Here is a 23,844-nt window from a genome sequence, read left to right on the forward strand (position 1 = left end):
TCACTTGGCCCTTGAGGCGATATCAAATTAACACTAAAGCTGGCCCGCCAATTATATATTGCGGCGGTGCCGCGGTAACACCGCATTCACCGCTAATTCTAATACTTGCCAACCCTCCCAGGAGTCTTCCAAACTTCAGCGCCCCTCCCGGAAGTCGTCACGTCTGCTTTTCAGCCAGTCCAACAAGTGCTGGCCCAGTCACATAACATGTGCGGCTTCTGCACGCACACACAAATGAATGCAACGCATACTTCATCAACAGCGATACAGGTTACACTGAGGGTAGCCAAATAAAAAACTTTAACACTGTTAGAAATATACACCACACTGCGTCCCGTTGTGACACTGCGACCCGGAAGAGTTAGTGCTGCAAAGGATTCTGGGTATTTGTTCTGTTGTGTTTATGTTGTGTTACGGTGCGGATGTTCCCCCGAAATGTGTTTGTCATTCTTGTTTGGTGTGGATTCACAGTGTGGCGTATATTTCTAACAGTGTTACAGTTTTTTTATACGGCCACCCTCAGTGTAACCTGTATCGCTGTTGATGAAGTATGCGTGTGATCCGGGTGGACTACGATATATAATGACTGATGAACACCTTAGTTCGATAATGAAGGTTGCCTCAGCTCAAAGCCGACATTAATGAACTAGCATCCAAGAAAAGATGGCAGGTATCTGGCTTGGGCACATCAGATTAGATCAGTGTCTTGCAAACTGAGCAATTTAAAGTCCTGAATGGTTGGTTTATTCATTGTTATTTTATTTTCAAATGTATTAGCCTGTGGAAAAAGTTAATGTTGATATTTACCTCAGAAGGCTGCAAATAGAAAAGAGGCATTAAATTTTTATTTAAATTGTATTTGATATGCCATTGATATTTTTTAATTATTATTATTATTATTTGAAACTCGATTTTGCATGCCACTATAAAGTTATATAAGCCTTGCTTGTTCAATATTCAATGCAAAACTTGTTTGGGTCCCTATTAAAAGGTTAATTTCTTCAACCTTGGCCCGCGGCTTTGTTCAGTTTTACATTTTGGCCCAATCTGTATTTGAGTTTGACACCCCTGGTTTAAAGTGTGCAAACCTTCACTAAAACATGGACTTTTGTAGAGGCTGGAACCCATTATTCATGTTTATATCGTTTCTTATGGAGAAATCTGCTTCACTATATTAACTTTTCGATTTATGAACCCTGTTCAAGAACCAATGAAGTCGTAAATCGAGGTTCCGCTGTATTTTGTGACGCCAGCACAGCAAGGTCACAGTAATGAGGAATAGTGGGTGTGAATTGTGTGTCCTGGCAGCTCAGTACTAAATGGCAAAAGTTTTAAGAGTGTGTTTAGGATTGTAAGTTTTTTTTCCCCCCGTTGTTTTTGGGATGAACGTGCACCTGAAAGCCTCGCCACAGCATCGGCAGCAAACACAGCCGTGGCCTCGTGCCTGGTGTCCACGATCCGGATGCCTACTTTCTCGCAGGCCACCAAGATGGGCGAGATGTGTCCACCGACAAGAGTGAAGACATACTTGATCCCGTGGGCGCGTAGGACCTCTGCCACGCGTTCGCCGCCATGTCGAGGGCTATGTGTCTCTGTCTGCAGGACATTTGACATGAATAAACGGCAATGACATATCAAAAATCTATATATAACTCTATATTAGTAGGGACGGTTCTGTAAACAGGTGGTTGCAGAAAAGGTCCCCTGTCAAACAGCATTTTTACCACAATATGTACATTACACTTGTTAATGTGTGATGTGCTTTGTGCAAGGCTGCAAAGCACCAGGGTGTCATGTTGACCTTTGTGCTAGAACGCAAGACAAAGTGTAATGTTACATGAGTACACCCTATCTTATCTTTAATTTAATGGGTGTTACCATAGTGAAAGGGTATTAGGGGGGGGTCTTCATCTTTATTCTACACACTTTTTCCAATGTTATTAAATATTAAGTTAGTATTGTCTTGTAACCTTACCTTGTGGAACCACTGGTACAGCAAGCCAAGTTTGTAGGCAGCAATCCCAAGTCCACTAACAGCAAAAAACGCAGAATATCCCAGAATTGTCACGAATAACTCCATGCTAAAAAGCAGGAGAAACAAAAAAATAAAATAACTTTTTATACAAAACGTTCTGTTGAAGTTTAGCAGCTCCAGCTAGGCTAAAGTGTTCCTGTACGCACCCATTTGCGACGGTCGTGTCAGGTTGTGCAATTCACTGTACAGTTCGTAAATGCAATGTTTATTTTTAAAAACGTGATGACGGTGAAGTCGTTTCTTTAATAAATTAATCTGGAGCTGTCTTTTAATGTCGATGACAACAGAGCCATTCATGTGTTTACAACGCACGACAAGCTAGCTGGAAGCACAGAGTTGGGGGTTTTATTTCAAAATAAATCACAACCGATGAACGATTCACTTTTCTGCTAATGCTCCGACGTGTAATCATAGCTATTTATTTACATCTCATATATATTAAAGTCATAAATGTACATTTATTGTAATTTACAATGCAGTTTGCTATCTATTCTTGTTATTCCGCTCACACTGACCATAGATGTATTTTATTTTGAACGAAATACCTACTTATTCCGGTTAGTGAAATAATAGTGATGTTAGACCATGGTTTAAACTACGGAGGACCAAATGGGACAAAATTAAATAAGTGCATTCATCTTTAAATAATTACTTATTGTGAATTTGCCTGATAAATTAAATCCATTAAGCACTAACACACAGGTTCAATAAATAACTACATATTTAACCTTGAAATAATTATTTAAATCATACAATAGTGAAATCAATAATTGATTAAATCATAAATACATAATTAAATACAGAAATTATTAATTAAATAATGACAAAAATAAATGTAATTTTGAATTTAAGAAATCAATAACACATTTATACATTTTATTAACATTATAATCATTTAATGACACATTTAGGTCATAATTTAAATATGTATTAATTTATTAAATTGTGTTCCATTTGACCCTCAGTAATATGAGGATATCAATGGTTGACAAGTGGTTGGTTTATTTAGAAGTTAAAAGTGTGTGTGTGTGTGTGTGTGTGTGTGTGTGTGTGTGTGTGTGTGTGTGTGTGTGTGTGTGTGTGTGTGTGTGTGTGTGTGTGTGTGTGTGTGTGTGTGTGTGTGTGTTGGAGGGATAGGGGGATTTAATGCTAACAATAAAAAGCAGTAACAACATTTTGGAAAATCCCCAACACTAAATTGGCCCTAGTGTTTGAATGTGAGTGTGAATGTTGTCTGTCTATCTCTGTGTTGGCCCTGCAATGAGGTGGCGACTTGTCCAGGGTGTACACCGCCTTCCGCCCGAATGCAGCTGAGGTAGGCTCCAGCACCCCCGCCACTCCGAAAGGGACAAGCGGTAGAAAATGGATGGATAGATGGGATGGAGTTTCCCCTTAATGGGAATTGATAGGATTAATCTTGATTGAGCATAAATACTGGGTTACTATCATATGATTATTAGTAATGCTTTCCCAGCAGGCACAAGATACAACGTTGATTACACATATGTTTTTTAAAACTGACTTCTCAAAAAAAGTTGCAAAATAGTTGCATTTGTAAATTGAGAAAACGTTAGTGTCTAACATTGGATCCACATTGTTGGTTGGGAAATGACAAAATTTCAACGGTCAAACCTGACATTTAATAAATGTCGTCAAAAAGTATATTGTTCCAACGTTGTATTTGTGTTGTAAAATATTGGTTGGGAAATGACCAAAATTCAATGGTCAAATCAACATCAGAACCCAACATTGATTGAACATGGTCAAAAAGCATGTTTCAAGTTTATGTTTGAGTTGCTAAACGTCAGGACTTAATTAAAGAATTCACAACGTTGTTTTAACGTCTTCTGCCTGCTGGGTTGATGACCATAATGTACTCAAACACCTTCTATAGCCTAAGTAAGCAAATTTTTCCAGGTTATTCTACAAGCTAATTTTTGATGATGAGATATATATATATATTTTTTATAATAACCTGCCACATCTGGCATGTGCTGTTTATCTTTACCGGAGTGCAGCATTGCTTTCCCACAGAGACAACTGATGCTGGATAACAACAACATCGACGTAGAAACATTAATTTGAAGTAATTACCACAGACTTAATTGCTCTGCCAATTCAGTCATCAAATCATTGGCGGCTTGTACATAAACATGAGTAAAATAGGATAGCTGAACTAGATGGAGGAGTCATGCGCAGCTGAATACATTAAAGTAAAAACATACACCTCAACATAAATGGAAGGAGAAAACGTGTTGATAACCATAGAATAAAAAAATGGAACATTAGAAATAACATACACTGATTGCATGTTATTTAACATAGTTTTTTCATGGTATCTTAAAAAAGAAGGAAGTTTAATGGCACTATCTGCAGCTATCAACCCAGCAGAAGGCGTTGTCTCAAAAGTCAAGTCATTCAACATTTTCCGGCGAGAATATGCGATGTTGTAAAACTACACGTTCTGTCAGTACAAGTAAGTCTACTGTATATGAGAACATTCAAATTTAGTGACAACATGTGTTATTTTCTCCCGTTACTTTTTTTTCTCCTTTCATTATTTTTCATACAGGCATGTGCCAGGGACAATTAATAGGCAGTGACTGTTGTAAAGCAGAAAGTATCCCCTAGGTGACGCTGTTGCACTGTGTAGTAAATGTTTTTCTCTAGTTTTTTTTTTGGTTACTGCCTAAATGTCAAAGAATTTTAATTGAATTAGTAATAGTAATAATATTTTCATCATCATAATACTACTTTAATTATTATACATTAATACAACAATAATAATTATTATAAATTAATATATCATAATACCAATAGTACTACAATAATACATGATTTTTTTATTTTATTTTTTATAATCACACATTTTTTATATAATATTTTGTGCATATTTACACTTTATGGAATAAACCGCTATGATGTAGTCATCTTGAAAAAAAATTATCCCACCATTTATTTGTTAAATGTAAATTGTTAATATAACTCAAAAATTCTGTTTCAATCTAAAGTGTTGCTCGATAACTCTAAGCAACACGTCTGCTATCATATTCGTCCAACCCACATTAAGTCTTACATATTTTATAAAGATGACACAAATTTTATAAGACATGCATGGGGGCATTGCACATCACACAAATGAACCTTCACTGATACTCACATGGAAGTCACTGATGACTTATCAGAGTCAGACATTTCATGAGCTATTACAGAGAATGGTAAAACTGTCTGACACCCATATCTCCCCGGGAGGATGCATTCATCAGATTTTATCATCAAAATAGATTCCAAGTGATAATGAATAAATGTTGCAGGTAGATATTTTTGGAGGCGCTTAAACCTTGTGATTGTCAAGTCTTGTTTGTTTGATAGTCATCAAAACTGAGATACTGTATTTGCAGGGACGAGGCATATAGTCTTTATCTTGTGATAGTTCCACTTAGGGTGGTGAAATTGGATGACATTGTTTTTTACGTTGACCAAGTTTGGGATTTATTGCTGTGGTGCTTTTGTATCAAGATTAAGTAATACTGTAATACATTATTACAGTATGTATTGCAATGCAAGCGGACTGTAACAGTGAGAAAGTGAAACTATGATATATAATGTACCTTCAATTAGATCCTTACCACAATTAAATGTTTTTTTTAACTAATGAACTAACTAATTGGTGATCAAAACAATAGGTGAAAAGTGTCCCCATTGCAAATCAAATCAAAATAAAATAAAATAAAAATAATGACATGATAAATAATAAAACATTGTTTTTATAAATTATTAAATTAACAATAATGAACCAACCAATAATAAATAATAAATGTAACAAAAACAATGTAATGATAATTGATTGATTGATTGAGAAGTTTATTGACATCTTAAATAATTGAATCCATGTAATGCTTTAAAAAGGCAAATGGATGGCACAAAAAGCCAAAAGGCTTGTTCCCATTGTGGTCTATTAAATATTCATCACATTTGATACATTCAATAATAAAAAATATAAACCCTGTAACATGTATATAAAAAGTTATGTTAAAAAAAAGGATACATTATGTACATATACACAATATACATGTCAGGTGATTTGAAAAACAATATATACAAAAAATGGGGGTGGGGGGGGGGGCGGTATACCTGTATATACTATGTACATGACACTATGTACATGATTATGCACATGTTGACTCCACGATTGTGCATAGAATGAGAGCATATATATACACTACAACCACATATAAACCTGTTTGATGCTTCGGAAAGTTGCTGGGGATCAATTTTGGTTCAGATAAGGTAGAGGTTGCACTGAGTCATGATTTTATGGCAGTTTTAAAATTTAATAGGGAAATGATAAAATAATAAAACATAAAAATAGGAAGGGCATTCATATGGCCCCATTCATTGCGGTTTACCTGACACATGAAGCGTTACAAATTGCGGTGGTGCATTATCGACTTTAGTCATCAGACGGCAGTAGAGTGTTGAATATATTAAAATGCGTTTTGTGGCAAATCCAACTTTGACCACAGGGTCAGTTGCTATGTAGAGTGGCGCTTTCCATAGTTTTCAGCAGACTGCATTGTGAAATGACTAAACCCACACCTTCCTTTATGCAATATCCACAAATGGGGACATATGAATCATCTACCCGACTGTAGTTTTTTCAACAATTTCACATTCAAATGTCAGAATAAGAAATAAAAACATTTCAAACATATTAGATCAATAAACACAAAACTAAACATACAAAAAATACAATAATTTGAAAAAACATATACAAACTACAGAAAGAAAATGTATTTATACAAACCCCGTTTTCATATGAGTTGGGAAATGGTGTTAGATGTAAATATAAATGGAATACAATGATTTGCAAATCATTTTCAACCCATATTCAGTTGAATATGCTACAAAGACAACATAATTGCAACAACATTGCAAATAATAATTAACTTTAGAATTTGATGCCAGCAACACGTGACAAAGAAGTTGGGAAAGGTGGCAATAAATACTGATAAAGTTGAGGAATGCTCATCAAACACTTATTTGGAACATCCCGCAGGTGAACAGGCAAATTGGGAACAGGTGGGTGCCATGATTGGGTATAAAAGTAGATTCCATGAAATGCTCAGTCATTCACAAACAAGGATGGGGCGAGGGTCACCACTTTGTCAACAAATGCGTGAGCAAATGTTGAACAGTTGAAGAAAAACCTTTCCTAAAGGGCTTTTGCAAGGAATTTAGGGATTTCACCATCCACGGTCCGTAATATCATCAAAGGGTTCAGAGAATCTGGAGAAATCACTGCACGTAAGCAGCTAAGCCCGTGACCTTCGATCCCTCAGGCTGTACTGCATCAACAAGCAACATCAGTGTGTAAAGGATATCACCACATGGGCTCAGGAACACTTCAGAAACCCACTGTCAGTAACTACAGTTGGTCGCTACATCTGTAAGTGCAAGTTAAATCTCTCCTATGCAAGGCGAAAACCGTTTATCAACAACACCCAGAAACGCCGTCGGCTTGGCTGGGCCTGAGCTCATCTAAGATGGACTGATACAAAGTGGAAAAGTGTTCTGTGGTGTGACGAGTCCACATTTGAAATTGTTTTTGGAAACTGTGGACGTCGTGTCCTCCGGACCAAAGAGGAAAAGAACCATCCGGATTGTTATAGGCGCAAAGTTGAAAAGCCAGCATCTGTGATGGTATGGGGGTATATTAGTGCCCAAGACATGGGTAACTTATACATCTGTGAAGGCGCCATTAATGCTGAAAGGTACATACAGGTTTTGGAGCAACACATGTCGCCATCCAAGCAACGTTACCATGGACGCCCCTGCTTATTTCAGCAAGACAATGCCAAGCCACGTGTTACATCAACGTGGCTTCATAGTAAAAGAGTGCGGGTACTAGACTGGCCTATGTAGTCTAGACCTGTTTCCCATTGAAAATGTGTGACGCATTATGAAGCCTAAAATACCACAACAGAGACCCCCGGACTTTTGAACAACTTAAGCTGTACATCAAGCAAGAATGGGAAAGAATTCCACTTGAGAAGCTTAAAAATGTGTCTCCTCAGTTCCCAAACGTTTACTGAGTGTTGTTAAAAGGAAAAGCCATGTAACACAGTGGTGAACATGCCCTTTCCCAACTACTTTGGCACATGTTGCAGTCATGAAATTCTAACTTAATTATTGTTTGCAAAAAAAAAAAAAGTTTATGAGTTTGAACATCAAATATCTTGTCTTTGTAGTGCATTCATTTGAATATGGGTTGAAAAAGATTTGCAAATCATTGTATTCCGTTTATATTTACATCTAACACAATTTCCCAACTCATATGGAAACGGGGTTTGTAAAATCATAAATAAATTAAAACACATTTCACAATAAAACAATAGTTTTTCCATAATTAAAAAAAGTGTTTAAAACGTATTTCAATTTGATTTAACTTGAAGGTCATATCAACAAAATAACTAAAAAACATTTATTAATTATTATAAACTAATAAAAGACTTATGAAATAATAGTTCATAATATTAAAACTTTTATTAAAAGTTTTTCAACAATTTGTAAAAAGTCATCTTAAACCAAATGTAACATTAAAAAATTTATTAAATATAAAAAATATATAATGAACATCACAAAAGCATTTAAAATGATGTGATAATAAGCAAACAATTAGTTTGATCATGTACTGTGTGTAGACCTCTATCAAATGTGTGGACTAGTACTGCTCTCTTTGTACATATCCAGCACATTGGTTTATAGTGAGCAATCAAATGCACAGAGAGCACATTTGAATTGGTCAATTTGCATCCTCCCGGCTACATTTTCCCTCCATCAGTGCCGTGCACCATTGAACACACTCTGATTTCCATTTCAAAGTGTATTTTTTTCTTTCTTTCTGCAAAGCAGCTGCTTTGAGACAAACCGTGGCCAAGAACAAATGGAGAGCCTTAATATGTGCGCTCTATTCAATGGTTAATATGACCACGGCACTCCAAGGGTGACCCAATTACCGCTAGTTCAAGTGCCCCATGAATATGGCTTCTAATCTAAAGACATGGGGGTTAAAAACACAACAGTGTTTGTTTAGCTGACACACACTAAAAAGCAGGGGAGGTGATGAGGAAAAAGGTCAGAGGAGGCGACAGGGACATTGAGTCAGAACGCATGATGTTATTCTTTAAGGCGTTACTGTTTTAGGGGCATGGCGGCTTCTGATGACCTCAGACAGGACGGGAGGCGCGACTCTTGGAGGAGTCAAAGGACGCATTGTCTCATAAACAAAGCAGCGTGTGCACAAAGTCAACGCAAATGGCCACAGTACGAGCTTTCTTTTCACACGATCACGTCCACTGGTCCCGAAAGGACGACTGTCACTGTCGGGTCCATGCGACTGGCACAAAATATAAACCCTTCGTAGTGAAGTTGTTCTCCGATGTGATGGATAGGTGCAAAACCTCCCTCAGGCAAAAATGTCCATAAATACAGTATAGTAAGTATGTCATTATAATCTTCTTTCACAAGTTAGCCAGGATTTGCATATCCCGTGCACGCTTCAAAGTCTGTGTGCATGAGAAGATTATGTTCTGTTTGACAGCTGTAGGTGCTAAGTGGAGTGGTTTATGTAGTGATAATAGTTGAGCTCAAATGAGAATGTTACATACAGCAAAAAGCAAGAAAATGACTAAGGAAAGTAGTGTATGTCGGATGCAATGTTTCTCTTTCCTCCGGTGTCCTCTTGAGTAGACATTTGATTTTGGTCTATTTATTTCGCCAGAGTTACAGGAGCACTCTGCTGTTTTATAAGACCCTCTGCAAAAAATCGAGTCATGCACTTTTTTTTTTCAGCTGAACTCACAAGCCACCATTTGAATAGCCCAAATGATGAAAGAGAAAGGACCTAATATGGGACCTTGGGGAACACCACTATTGTAACTAAAGAAGTTGAACAGCTGACTAATGACTGCATCTGAAGTAAATACGCTATGACAACACCTTAGGGCCCTTCTACACATAAGGTTATGCAGGGTAAATCCCACCTAACCTTATCCGTGTCCACACACAACAATGCCTCCGTTTAAGACCCCCTATCCCCTGTGTCCGCCGGCGCAACGCGACCTAGTACGCATGCGTGAAAAAATGCGAGCGTCATAGTAACCTCTGACCTGGAAGTGTATTCTTACCCTGTGTTTCAATGTAGACTATTGCCACATTTCTTTTAGTATAGTAACCTTTGCTTGCCTCACCATCAGCAGCTGTTAGACTATTGTAGTGAATCACACCTGAGCCATCATACATTAATTATATCTTTAATGGACGTGTGAAAGTAAACAATGTGATAAATAACATTTTACAACAACCAACAACAGGACACTGTGCTTGTAGGCTGAAATTGGCGGTCGTACCTGACGGCCGCAACCACTTCATGGCTTCACAATAGTTACGGAGTACAAAACTAGATGTTGAGTAATCGCTCGACGTGCATGGCGGACAATAACTGACAGTCTGCTTTGCCAGTCCAAATGCATTTACTATTTTTCGTAATCTTCCCTTGTTCACGGGATCCCACACTGTCGTTGTCTCTACTTCACTAAGTAGAATCACAGCTGACCTGGACATTCGAAAGTTCTCTTGCCATTCCTATAACACAAAACACTCGGTGACAAACATATCTCACTCATCAATCTCGGCTTTCCTCATCTTCCTCAAGCAGTCCGGAGGAGCGCGGAGGGAAAGATCAAAGATCCTGTTTATAAGTTTCTTTTTTTCTTTTTTTTACATGATGTACATTCATCCAGGGCTTATCCAAATCCGTCGCTCAACATTGCTATGTTGCCGTCTGAGATGTGTTGTATCCTAAATAGCTGCAATCGCCCGTTTCCTTCTCTTAATGTATTGATGTGCAATTTCCAAAAGCGTCTGTACATGTAGAAGAAGAAGAAACACGGGCATGTCTGGATGACTCGCCTCCATCTTTCTAGTGGTTAGCTCCGGTTGTTATAAAGCTGGCTGTGGCGTGTTCTTCCTGACGTCACTTCTTGTGTGAGGCGCGTTCTTTCTGGCGTCACTTCCTCTTCGAACTCAGTTTGTAAACGATCAATGAGTCCATACAAAGCTAAGAGCCGGAGATTCAAGAAATACACGGTGCACTTACCCGTGTAAAAAAATATCCAAGGAGGGGAATCTTAAACAATGGTTTAGTGTGGCTGAAATGGGGCTTAGGCTAAATAATTATTCGTTTAAGGGGTTATTCGGCTTAGTGTAGATATAGTCTTAGTCACATGAACCACATTATGAAAAAAAATGTGTGAATGCTAAAATGAAAATACTGTAATCCGTGCCTTGAGGAACGCCTCTGTTATGTAAATCACACGTTTGGAAAACTAGTATTCCGTTTGCTAACAAAGTTTAAAATGTTAATGCAGAGATCTGATAATGTGTTTCCAGTGGTCCAAGTTCATCTATACACTGGAGCACTCTGGAATTTGCTGCCAAAATGTTTGTCTCCAAAGTTTTGCTGAACTCGGGGTCATTACCGGGGTGGATTTGACCCCCAGGGTCGCTAGTTGAAAACTAATGTCTTAGTCCAATGATAAAAGTGTGTTTTTTGTTATTGTTGCAGCCTAAAATGCCTGATTTCACAGAAGGTTTTTCAAAAAGTTGTGGCAAAAGTTGTAAGTCTTATTTTTTCAGCCACTTTGTGTTTCTGTGAATTTTCTTTTACCAATGTTTGAAGTGTTCTTTGTAAGCTTGACCCTAAAAAGCACAGGATTTAAACAAATCTGTGTGGTGTTGCGTCTGATCAGTCTTCCTCTCAGGGAATAAAAATCACTGGTTAATCCCAAATTCTTTCAGATGACATATGTTGAGTAAGAAGGACCATCAAGACAGAATAGGAATATCATCAAGTTTTACTAAAGCTTTAGGAGACCACCCTTACAATGTGGTAATACCAGCATCTAGAAGCGATCTAAAAATCAAACGGGAAGAGACATGTTATTGAATACGAAAACAGCCCCCAGCCTGCCCAGAAAGGAATACAGCCTCATTGTTCTAATACTGATAAGGTAAAAAGGGAGTATACCATACTCCCACATTCCAACGCCTTCAAGGTAATGCACAGAGTTTACTTGCGGACATAAGATACAAGCATAAAGAGTACACATGGGAAAATATTAGCTGCTTAAACATGACTATGAATAAAGAAAGAACTCTTAAAAATATATGCATTCTCCACAGTGGCTACAGTAGTAGTGGAAAACAAATATTGATATTTATCTCATTTTAGTACCTCACATAGTAACAAAACCTTACTTATAAGTTGACACTAAATGGCAGTAAAAACACATTCTCTAAACCCATTGTCAAATTATTGTATTACAAAAAAAGACCACCAAAGGCCCCTTTATTGTCAGTTGACTGTTTTGTTACAGACATTTTCTTTGTGTGTTTTACGCTTAAAAAAACGCTTGTCATTTGTAAACTTCCGTAGATTTCGTTGAGAGCCTTTGGGAAAACTTAGAGCGCAAGCTGTGGTGATGGTTTTTGTTAATAAACGAGCGACTATGCAGGATTATCATCACATGTTCATATCTCTGTCAATGTAAACAAGGAAGTAAGGATGTGGGGGTGTTGCTTAATGTTATACCAGAAGGTTTAGTGCTGTAGATCGGAAACGATAGGGTCTAAATACGAGAATTGTGCCGTTAGCGCAATAAAGAGTCAAGTTACACATTGGTGTTTCTGGTTTGTCTACACAAGAAAAAAACAAGTTTTGGACATCTGAGAGCTACTCAAGGACAAATGCAAACTCAATCTGGTGATGATTGGCCAAAATGCGCAGGGAAATTGCAAGAATTGGGCAAAATTGCAGAGCCTCGCATAATTTGCAGGGATTAGTAGAATTGATGTGATGTGAAAATCCTGGAGGGTTTGAATACTGTTTCTCTACACCAAAGGTGTCAAACTCATTTCAGATCGGGGGCCAAATGGTGAAAAATCTACTCCTAAATGGGCCGGACTGGTAAAATCACGGCACGATCATGTTTTGTCAAAGAGGTTTTGCAATATAATCTGTGATATTTCTACCTAAATAAATGTTTTCCGGCAGATTTAAATAAAGTGTATATTCTTTTATAATCTGTTCTGATTAATAGTCCATGATTGCAGAATGTTTAGCAGGCTGAATATTACATTTTATTAATAGAGAGAAAAGGTTAAAACTGTGTCATGCAGAGTTTCGGCTACCTCGCCTCTGCAGCCATTTTTAGAGACACAAATTGTTTGTACAAATGCACAAAACATTTGAACTTTCAGACATTTATAGAGCATTTATACACCGGTTTATGAAGTTATTATTGGTAGGCAAAATGAACCTCTTCACTATATTGTCATGCAGAGTTATAAATACCATTAACTTGTTCAACATGTAACATACAGAATATCAGAAGCATTTATTCAGGTCGTAATATCACATACTCCATTACCAAACATTTTTGACAATCAAACCACGATTGCAACAATCCACATTTTGTGTATTTTGTGTCTAAACATGGTGTAACACCGCTCCTCTGAATGGCAAGTGCTCTTACAGCAGGAATACACATTCTGAATTCCTATAAAATTTTAAATCTGTTAAGAAACTAATACACTGCAGGTCATTTTTCTAAATCCTAATTTTAGAGCATTTGAATGTCCTTTTGTGTTGAGCTGTTTAAAAACATTTAATTAAAGCAAAGTAATTGTCCAGTTGTGGTGTTAAACCTTGAAAATTGTCTGTCATGGGTACACTTATTAATGACGAAAAGTTATCTTTATCTGTGATTAATCATGATTAATTTTGAGTTAACTATGAATAAACTGATGAATCGCGTTGACATTTTTTAATCGTTGGATAGCCGTAGTCTAAACACAACATTTATCAATATAAACAAGTATCAAATACTTATAGTTGCATATTACTTACACATACAAATCCTCCGAGGCAGAAGCGTGTTCGATAATATTCAGTAACATACTTGTCCGCATCCTTCAACTTTCTACGTCAGTTGCTTGATTTACTGAACTATTGTGACCACCGGGTGTTGCCAAAAACAAATTGCCATTCTCCTTCAAAAGCACAAATCTGTCATAAGGTTAGTGTTTTTCATACCTACTATTGTTCTCTGAGTAATTTCCTTTGATCAAACCCTTCAATCAATCAATCAATCAATCAATTCCTTTGTCATTAAGTCATACATGTCAACGAGATTTTGTTTGAGCTTTGTCCAGCGGCATAGAAACTGCATTGATGTGCAGGTTGACAATAGTCTACAGTTTAGCATTGTCAGGAAGATCGCGATAAGAGGGACGTGGGGGTGGGAACAGTCAGATGTCTGATGGGTGTTACGTTGATGTTGCAGCAATGCAATGTCCAGAGCACAATTATCGAGGTGGTGAAGAGTGAGGTAATAAGATGGTCCGAGGCAGCAAAGGGGCAGGCTGGTCATTTAGCAGTCTCACAGCCTGGGGATACAGACTGTGAGACATTCTGGTGGTCCTGGCGTGAATCGATCTATACCTCCTTCCAGAGGGTAGCAGGTTGAAGAGGCCATGTTCTGGGTGGTATCTGTCCTTCAGGATGTTGTGTACTCGCTTTAGGCAGCGAGTAGTGTACATGGCACTCATCTCTGGGAGTATCGTCCTTGTAATTTTCCCCACCGCTTTAACCACTCGCTGGAGGGCCTGTTGGTTCGCTTTAGTGCAGCTAGCAAACCGCACTAAAAATTCGTAAGTGAGGACACTGCTGATGGCACAGTTGTAAAAGTTTACCATTGATTTCTGCGGAATGTTTGCGCATTTTAGTTTCCTCAAAAAAAAAAAAAAGACGTTGTTGGGCCTTTCCGACTGTAGAAGCAGTGTTAATGTCCCAGCATAGATCTTCTGTTATGTTCACCCCTAACATTCCACATTACAAAATAACAAAAGCATTGGCAATGATTCGTACTGGTTATTTTATCGGATTAGATTAGATTAGATTTAGATTTATTGGTCCCCTTGGGGAAATTTATTGTCACTGCCGTACATTTAAACACTAGACATTACACATCACACAAAAAAAAATAACAAAAAGACATCATACATGACTAACACACACTAACACACTGTCTGACAGGCTTGTCAGACAGGTCGGCCTGCTGTTAAGGGCGGCTATAGCTGCAGGGATAAGGCTTTACCTGAGGCGGGCCCTCCGGAATTTGATAGTTCTGTACCTGCGCCCTGATGGTAGTGGGATGATGTATTGGTGTAGTGGGTGAGTGATATCCTGGACTATTGTTTTTGCCAGTCGGGTGATGGACCTGTGGTTTAAGTCTGAAATGTTGGGTGTGGGTAGGCCGATAATTTTAGCTGCTATGTTTCTATTAATATAGGCCAATGCTCAAGGATCCAACATCGGCATCATATTAGGAGTGAAACAGTTGTATCGGGACACTCCTATCTGTTAGCAACAACAAGAAACTAAAGTGCAGAATGTGAGTCACCGACAGAAAGTTCAGCATGAATTCTGTCTGATGACAAAAATCCATTTTACAAATGTTTAAACAAACTCCAGCTATATTTCCGGTGATCCGATTCCATTCGCTTCCAAATGAAACATTGATGGACTTCACCGCCACACAGTCTTTTATGGCCTGCTATACTTTATTAGACCCGGTTGGGCAATACACCCATAAAAAGCACCTACATCTCTGCATAAATTAGCTAGCTAGATTTCTTCTTTTTTTTTTTTTTTTAGTGTAAGGCAATTAAGGATTCAATTTAGACTTCAGTGGGCAAATTGGATTGGGTTTAATAGTTGAAATGAAGGGCATGAGACTTGATGAATGAGGGTGCGGGGTGTAAGTTTGCATCCATTTAAAACACAAGACGTGCCTGTCATGTCATTGTGATTGGTGGCTAATCTTAATTCAGTCAGTAAACAGAGAATTAATGGACTTCTGCGATTTACATTTTGTTTCAACATCCTGTCAAGATTTTCACACTCTCGGATGTCCAAACAGTCAGTTTCACATCAACGCCTCCACAGTCTGTGGTGATGGACATCTGAAAGGATTTAAAAAGGTGTTAACCGTGGTTTTTTTTGTACGCCATCACCAAATTAACACTTCCTACATGAGTCATGCTGGTTGCTGCTTTCCTTTAGGCAATGTTTTCACCAGCAAGATGAGAGGACTGACAGCTTTGTCACAGATGCTGGCCAAATACATCAACTACTGACAGGAAGTCAGTGACGTTGGATGCATTAGGAAAGGAATATTCAACTAAATTGTTTTGCGGGCCATATTTGCAGAAATCTAAGGATCGGGGGTGGGACTTCTCTCTTCATTAGTCATATTTTATATATTCCGGGAACCAGTTTCCTCTTCAGTAGACATTTGATTTTGGTCTATTTACTTTGAGTTACAGGAGCCCTCTGCTGTTTTTAAGGACCTTCTGCAAAAATGCTAGTCAAAGATCATCTCTATGACAGCACTCTAGTGTTTTTAAGAATCTGCTGCAAAAATTAGTCTCACACTTTTTTTTTTTAAACTGCACTATTTTACCTTTTACAACAATTCTTCTCAAATAAAGAGAAATAAAATCTTAGAGGAAAATCTAATTTAAAACATTTGTATGCATGTACAACACTTAGAACCTTTAGCATATCAGTATGTGCAATTAAATTATGGAATGGATTAAGTAATGAAGTTAAACATTGTACTGATATGATCCAGGTTAAGAGGTTGATCAAATTAATAGTGCTTACAAAGTACAAAAAATAAGAATTATGAGAATTACTTTCAACCTTATTGAAAATAAGATATTCTTCATCTCAGTATGTTAATTAATTACATATTACAAAACCATACTTGCCAACCCTCCCGAATTTCCCGGGAGACTCCCGAAATTCAGCGCCTCTCCCGAAAACCTCCCGGGACAAATATTCTCCCGAAAATCTCCCGATTTTCAGCCGGAGCTGGAAGCCACGCCCCCTCCAGCTCCATGCGGACCTGAGTGAGGACAGCCTTTTTTCATGACGGGAGGACAACAGGGTGACAAGAACTAAATCATCCAGACTAGAGATAAATTGTATTATTATGTTTATTTTACCTAAAAATAAATATATCTTTTAATAAATAAAAAAAAACAGCTAAATACATTTTTACTATATTTTGCTAAAAACATCAAAATTAATTTTATTTTTATTTGTATTTTTTTGTGACTCCTTATTACATCCAGCCATAGAATTATACATTAAAATAAACATATTTGAAATAATTGATTTTAAATTATCATAATAATTCATTTAAAATGACCATATTTAATTATTAAAATAATTGCTTGTTTATCAACAACTTTAGCATTTTATTCATTACATTTTGAAACTCTCAGAAGCCAAGTTATGTTATATTCCTTAATATTTATTTATGCAAGTTTGAAGTATCAATTATCTAAACAGTTTTGTTTGCATATTTTCAGGATGTAGATATCTATATCTATATATATATGTATGAAATACTTGACTTGGTGAATTCTAGCTGTCAATATACTCCTCCCCTCTTAACCACGCCCCCAGCCACGCCCCACCCCACCCCCGACCAGGCCCCCACCCCCCACCTCCCGAAATTGGAGGTCTCAAGGTTGGCAAGTATGTACAAAACTGTTGTATATACTAATTCACAGATGTCATTCGATTATAAAAAGGTCAGTAAATGATGTATATATTTGTAAACGCTCTGAAGTGGGAAAGGGGTAGGATTAAATAAGCTTTGCTTCTTCCTACTCCTTTTCCGACATGATGTAAAGTGAATGATATGAAATTGTGTGATGTATTATGCCGTAAGTGTGTTCATGTTTGAAATAAACCAAAGAAAGAAAAGAGAATATTTTCATAACTTTAAGGATGATACATCGACTTACAACTAGTTGAACGACACCTCTGTCATGGCCTGAGGATGTCTGTATCACTTAGGGGAAAATCTAATTTAAAACATGTGTATGCACGTCCAACACGTAAGACCTTTAGCATATCAGTATGTGCAATTTAATTGTGGAATGGGTTAAGCAAGGAAATCAAACAAAGCACTAATATGATTAAGTTCAGGAAACTGAACACTTCTTCTTGGTACTTTGTTCAAACTGCAACAATTATGATAAACATCTTGAACCATTAAAAAAATAGATAATGATTATTTATGTATTTAATATTTGTTTACTTCCTTATGGTATATATGTATTTATTTATTCATTGTTGCATTACAAACAGAGAACAAAAAATTGGGATACAACTGCTATGATATGAAAAGGAGTAGGATTAAATAAGATCTGCTTCTTCCTACTCCTTTCCGGACATTCTGTCATGAAACAACTGGAAATGTGTGAAGCATGACATTGTAATTGTACCCATCCATCCATTTTCTACCGCTTGTCCCTCTCAATTTTTGATTTTTAAGAATCGTTACAAATAAACTGGATGAGAAGTTATCTAACGAACAGGAAACAATACGTGAAGCTAAGCGAACACACATCTACAACGCTAAATATATCCTGTGGTGTACCTCAGGGATCAATACTAGGACCTATATTATTCAATATCTATATAAATGACATTTGTAAAGTTACAAAGGATTTAAAGTTAGTATTATTTGCGGATGATACAACAGCGTTTTGTTCAGGAGAGAACACACAGAAGATAATACAAATAATAACAGAATAAATGAACAAATTAAAAAGATGGTTTGACAAAAAGAGACTATCGTTGAATCTCAGTAAAACTAAAATAATGCTATGTTGGCGCGTTGTGTGGTTTGTGAATGGGGGCAGAGTGCAATGATTTGCAGGTCCTTTTCAACTTGTGTTCAGTTGAGTGGGCTGCAGGGACAAGACATTTGATGTTCGTACTGGGAAACTTAAGTTTTTTTTGCAAATAATCATTAACTTAGAATTTAATGGCAGCAACACATTGCAAAAAAGTTGGCACTGGGGCATTTTTACCACTGTGTTACATGGCCTTTCCTTTTAACAACACTCAGTAAACATTTGGGAACTGAGGAGACCAATTTTTGAAGCTTTTGAGGTGGAATTCTTTCCCATTCTTGCTTGATGTACAACTTAAGTTGTTCAACAGTCCAGGGGTCTCCCTTGTAGTATTTTTGACGCTTCATAATTTCCCACACATTTTCAATGAGGGACAGGCCTAGACTACAGGCAAGCCAGTCTAGTACCCGCATTATTTTATGAAGCCACGTTGTTGTAACACGTGCAGAATGTGGCTTGGCGTTGTCTTGCTGAAATAAGCAGGGGCGTCCATGATAACGTTGCTTGGATGGCAACATATGTTGCTCCAAAACCTGTATGTACCTTTCAGCATTAATGGTGCCTTCACAGATGTGTAAGTTACCCATGCCTTGGGCACTAATGCACCCCCATACCATCACAGATGCTGGCTTTTCAACTTTGCGCCTATAACAATCTGGATGGTTCCTTTCCTCTTTGGTCCGGAGGACATGACGTCCACAGTTTCCGAAAACAATTTGAAATGTGGACTCGTCAGACCACAGAACACTTTTCCACTTTGCATCAGTCCATCTTAGATGAGCTCGGGCCTAGCGAAGCCGGCTGCGTTTCTGGGTGTTGTTGATAAACCGCGGATGTCGTTGTGGCTTGTGCAGCCCTTTGAGACACTTGTGATTTAGGGCTATATAAATAAACATTGATTGATTGATTGATTGATAACAGTAGAAGAGAAAGTCAAACACACATACAAATAGACGGAATAGAAATTGAAAGAGTAAATGAAACCAAATGTCTAGGTATAATGATTGATGATAAATTGAACTGGAAATCCTATGTAAAAAATATACAACAGAGATGTAAGAAACACATCAATAATGAATAAAGCAAAACATGTTCTAGACCAAAAATCACTTCATATTCTCTACTGCTCGCTAGTGTTACCATATCTGAGTTACTATGTAGAAATATGGGGAAATAATTACAAAAGTACACTTCATTCATTAACGGCGTTACAAAAAAGATCAGTTAGAATAATACATAATGTTGGATATAGAGAACATACAAACCCTTTATGTATTGAATCAAAAATACTGAAATTCCACGACATAGTGAATTTGCAAACAGCAAAAATTATACACAAAGCAAACTATAACCTGCTACCCAAGAATATACAACAATTCTTCTCAAAAAAAGAGGAGAAATATAATCTTAGACAAAAATGTAATTTAAACATTTGTATGCTCGTACAACACTTAAGACTTTTAGTATACCAGTATGTGGAATTAAATTATGGAATGGATTAAGCAAAGCAATCAAACAATGTACTAATATGATCCACTTCAAGAAACTCTTCAAGTGTTTACAAAGCATAAAGAAGAAGAACCATGATAAACATTCTGAATTTATTTTATTCATCCATCCATTCATTCATTCTCAAAATAATCTTACTTGTCTCATCATATGAAATATGACTTACTTCACTAATTATTATTTATTTATTTATTTTTATTGTGACTACTTATGGAGTATATTGTGAATAAATTGAGAACAGGATGTGAACGAACGTTTTAGCAACTGTTATGTAAAAGAAAAAAGGGTATGACTAAATAAGCTCTGCTTCTTCCTACTCCTTTTCGAACATGTTGAAAAGAGAAACTGGACATTGTGATGTATCATGTTGTATGCTTGCATGTTCGAAATAAACTCAAACTCAAATAAGAATTGCGATTAATTCGAAAATCACTTTTTTTTTTTTACACCCATAGTGTCAATGTACTGCACGCTTGCTGCTAAAATGCCCATAAAAAGTGATGAATGTCTCCTGCTTTTTTGAAAACATAGCAAAACACCACAGGTATGAACATAAAGACATGGACGTGCAGTAAATTAGTGTCTCCGGGGTGATGTCCAGCATAAAACACGCACAATTTAATAAATAGGGCGGCCTGCAACACTTTTGAATTGCACACACAGTGTCAATAGATCACACGCAACATGCCCAATAATAGTGCACGCTATTTTATAGATTGCACACGCTGCTTAGCGCGAGGTATTTAGATCTTCGTAAATCAGGCGCTTACTGTACAAATAAAGCTCATTAGAATTAAAGCCAGACACACAAAACAAAATAAGCAGTATACAACTGTCTAAATTCCAACATCAAGGCTATACCAGCAAGCACAAGACGTTGATACAACGTTGATTATACGTACATGTCCTTTAAAACTATGTTGCAAAATAGTTCTTTTTGTAAATTGAGACAACGTTGATGTCTGATGTTGGATCCATGTTGGTTGGGAAATGACCACATTTCAAAGCTCAAATCAACGTCACAACCTGACATTGAATGAGCGTCGTCAAAAAAACATGTTTCAACGTTGTAATTGTGTTGTAGAATATGTTTTGGGAAATTACCAAATTTCAATGGTCAAATCAACATCAGACCACAACATTGATTAAACGTCGTCAAAAAGCATGTTGTTTCAACGTTAAGTTTTACACAGCTGTAGGAATAAAATAGTACAAAACCCAAAACCAGTGAAGTTGGCATGTTGTGTAAATGGTAAATAAAAACAAAATGCATTGATTTGCAAATCCTTTTCAACTTATATTCATTTGAATAGGCTGCAAAGACAAGATATTTAATGTATGAACTGAGAAACTTAATTCATTTTTGCAAATAATCATTAACTTAGAATTGAATGGCAGCAACACATTGCAAAATGTTGGCACAGGGGCATTTTTACCACTGTGTTACATGGCCTTTCCTTTTGACAACACTCAGCAAACGTTTGGGAATTAAGGAGACTAATTTTTGAAGCTTCTCAGGTGGAATTCTTTCCCATTCTTGCTTGATGTACAGCTTAAGTTGTTCAACAGTCCGGGGGTCTCCGTTGTGGTATTTTAGGCTTCATGATGCGCCACACATTTTCAATGGGAGACAGGTCTGGACTACAGGTAGGCCAGTCTAGTACCCGCACTCTTTTACTATGAAGCCACGATGTTGTGGCATTGTCTTGCTGAAATAAGCAGGGGCGTCCATGATAACGTTGCTTGGATGGCAACATATGTTGCTCCAAAACCTGTATGAACCTTTCAGCATTAATGGCGCCTTCACAGATGTGTAAGTTACCCATGTCTTGGGCACTAATACACCCCCATACCATCACAGATGCTGGCTTTTCAACTTTGCGCCTATAACAATCCGGATGGTTATTTTCCTCTTTGGTCCGGAGGACACGACATCCACAGTTTCCAAAAACAATTTGAAATGTGGACTCGTCAGACCACAGAACACTTTTCCACTTTGTATCAGTCCATCTTAGATGAACTCAGGCCCAGCGAAGCCGACGGCGTTTCTGGGTGTTGTTGATAAACGGTTTTCGCCTTGCATGGTAGAGTTTTAACTTTCACTTACAGATGTAGCGGCCAACTGTAGTTACTGACAGTGGGTTTCTGAAGTGTTCCTGAGCCCATGTGGTGATATCCTTTACACACTGATGTCGCTTGTTGATGCAGTACAGCCTGAGGGATCGAAGGTCATGGGCTTAGCTGCTTACGTGCAGTGATTTCTCCAGATTCTCTGAACCTTTTGATGATATTACGGACCGTAGATGGTGAAATCCCTAAATTCCTTGCAATAGCTGGTTGAGAAAGGTTTTTCTTAAACTGTTCAACAATTTGCTCACGCATTTGTTGACAAAGTGGTGACCCTCGCCCCATCCTTGTTTGTGAATGACTGAGCATTTCATGGAATCTACTTTTATACCCAATCATGGCACCCACCTGTTCCCAATTTGCCTGTTCACCTGTGGGATGTTCCAAATAAGTGTTTGATGAGCATTCATCAACTTTATCAGTATTTATTGCCACCTTTCCCAACTTCTTTGTCACGTGTTGCTGGAATCAAATTCTAAAGTTAATGATTATTTGCAAACAAAAAAAAATGTTTATCAGTTTGAACATCAAATATGTTGTCTTTGTAGCATATTTAACTGAATATGGGTTGAAAATGATTTGCAAATCATTGTATTCCGTTTATATTTACATCTAACACAATTCCCCAACTCGTATGGAAACAGGGTTTGTATAAATACATTTCCTTTCTATAGTTTGTATATGTTTTTTCAAATTATTATATTTTTTGTATGTTTAGTTTTGTGTTTATTGATCTAATATGTTTGAAATGTTTTTATTTCTTATTCTGACATTTGAATGTGAAATTGTCGAAAAAACTACAGTCGGTAGGTGATTCATATGTCCCTATTTGTGGATATTGCATAAAGGAAGGTATGGGGTTAGTCATTTCGCAATGCAGTCTGCTGAAAACTATGGAAAGCGCCACGCTACATAGCAACTGACCCTGTGCTCATAGTTGGATTTGCCACAAAACGCATTTTAATATATACAAAAAAAAAATGTTTATCAGTTTGAACATCAAATATGTTGTCTTTGTAGCATATTCAATTGAATATGGGTTGAAAAGGATTTGCAAATCATTGTATTCCGTTTATATTTACATCTAACACAATTTCCCAACTCATATGGAAACGGGGTTTGTATTTGTGTTGTAGAATATATTTTGGGAAATTACCAAATTTCAATGGTCAAATCAACGTCAGACCACAACGTTGATTAAACGTCGTCAAAAAGCATGTTGAGCTCAGGCCCAGCGAAGCCGACGGCGTTTCTGGGTGTTGTTGATAAATGGCTTCCGCCTTGCATAGGAGAGTTTTAACTTGCACTTACAGATGTAGCGACCAACTGTA

General features: G+C 37.3%; 1 protein-coding gene across 2 annotated transcripts in view; it reads right to left on the bottom strand.

Moving 5' to 3' along the window:
* The window catches only part of ilvbl (ilvB (bacterial acetolactate synthase)-like), a 65,325-nt gene that overhangs the window by 21,740 nt on the left and 19,741 nt on the right, over window positions 1-23,844 (bottom strand). The window contains exons 1-3 of one of the 2 annotated variants that reach the window (XM_061972722.1): window positions 2,182-2,376; window positions 1,976-2,081; window positions 1,395-1,596 (exon numbers count right to left, since the gene is read on the bottom strand). In XM_061972722.1, the coding sequence (XP_061828706.1) occupies window positions 1,395-1,596; window positions 1,976-2,080 (307 nt within the window). In that variant the 5' untranslated portion in view covers window position 2,081; window positions 2,182-2,376. Of the gene's footprint in view, window positions 1-1,394; window positions 1,597-1,975; window positions 2,082-2,181; window positions 2,377-23,844 lie in introns of those variants that run through there. The other variant, XM_061972723.2, reaches the window with a different exon arrangement.

Source organism: Nerophis lumbriciformis, linkage group LG17, assembly GCF_033978685.3.
Source record: "Nerophis lumbriciformis linkage group LG17, RoL_Nlum_v2.1, whole genome shotgun sequence".
Lineage (NCBI taxonomy): Eukaryota > Metazoa > Chordata > Actinopteri > Syngnathiformes > Syngnathidae > Nerophis > Nerophis lumbriciformis.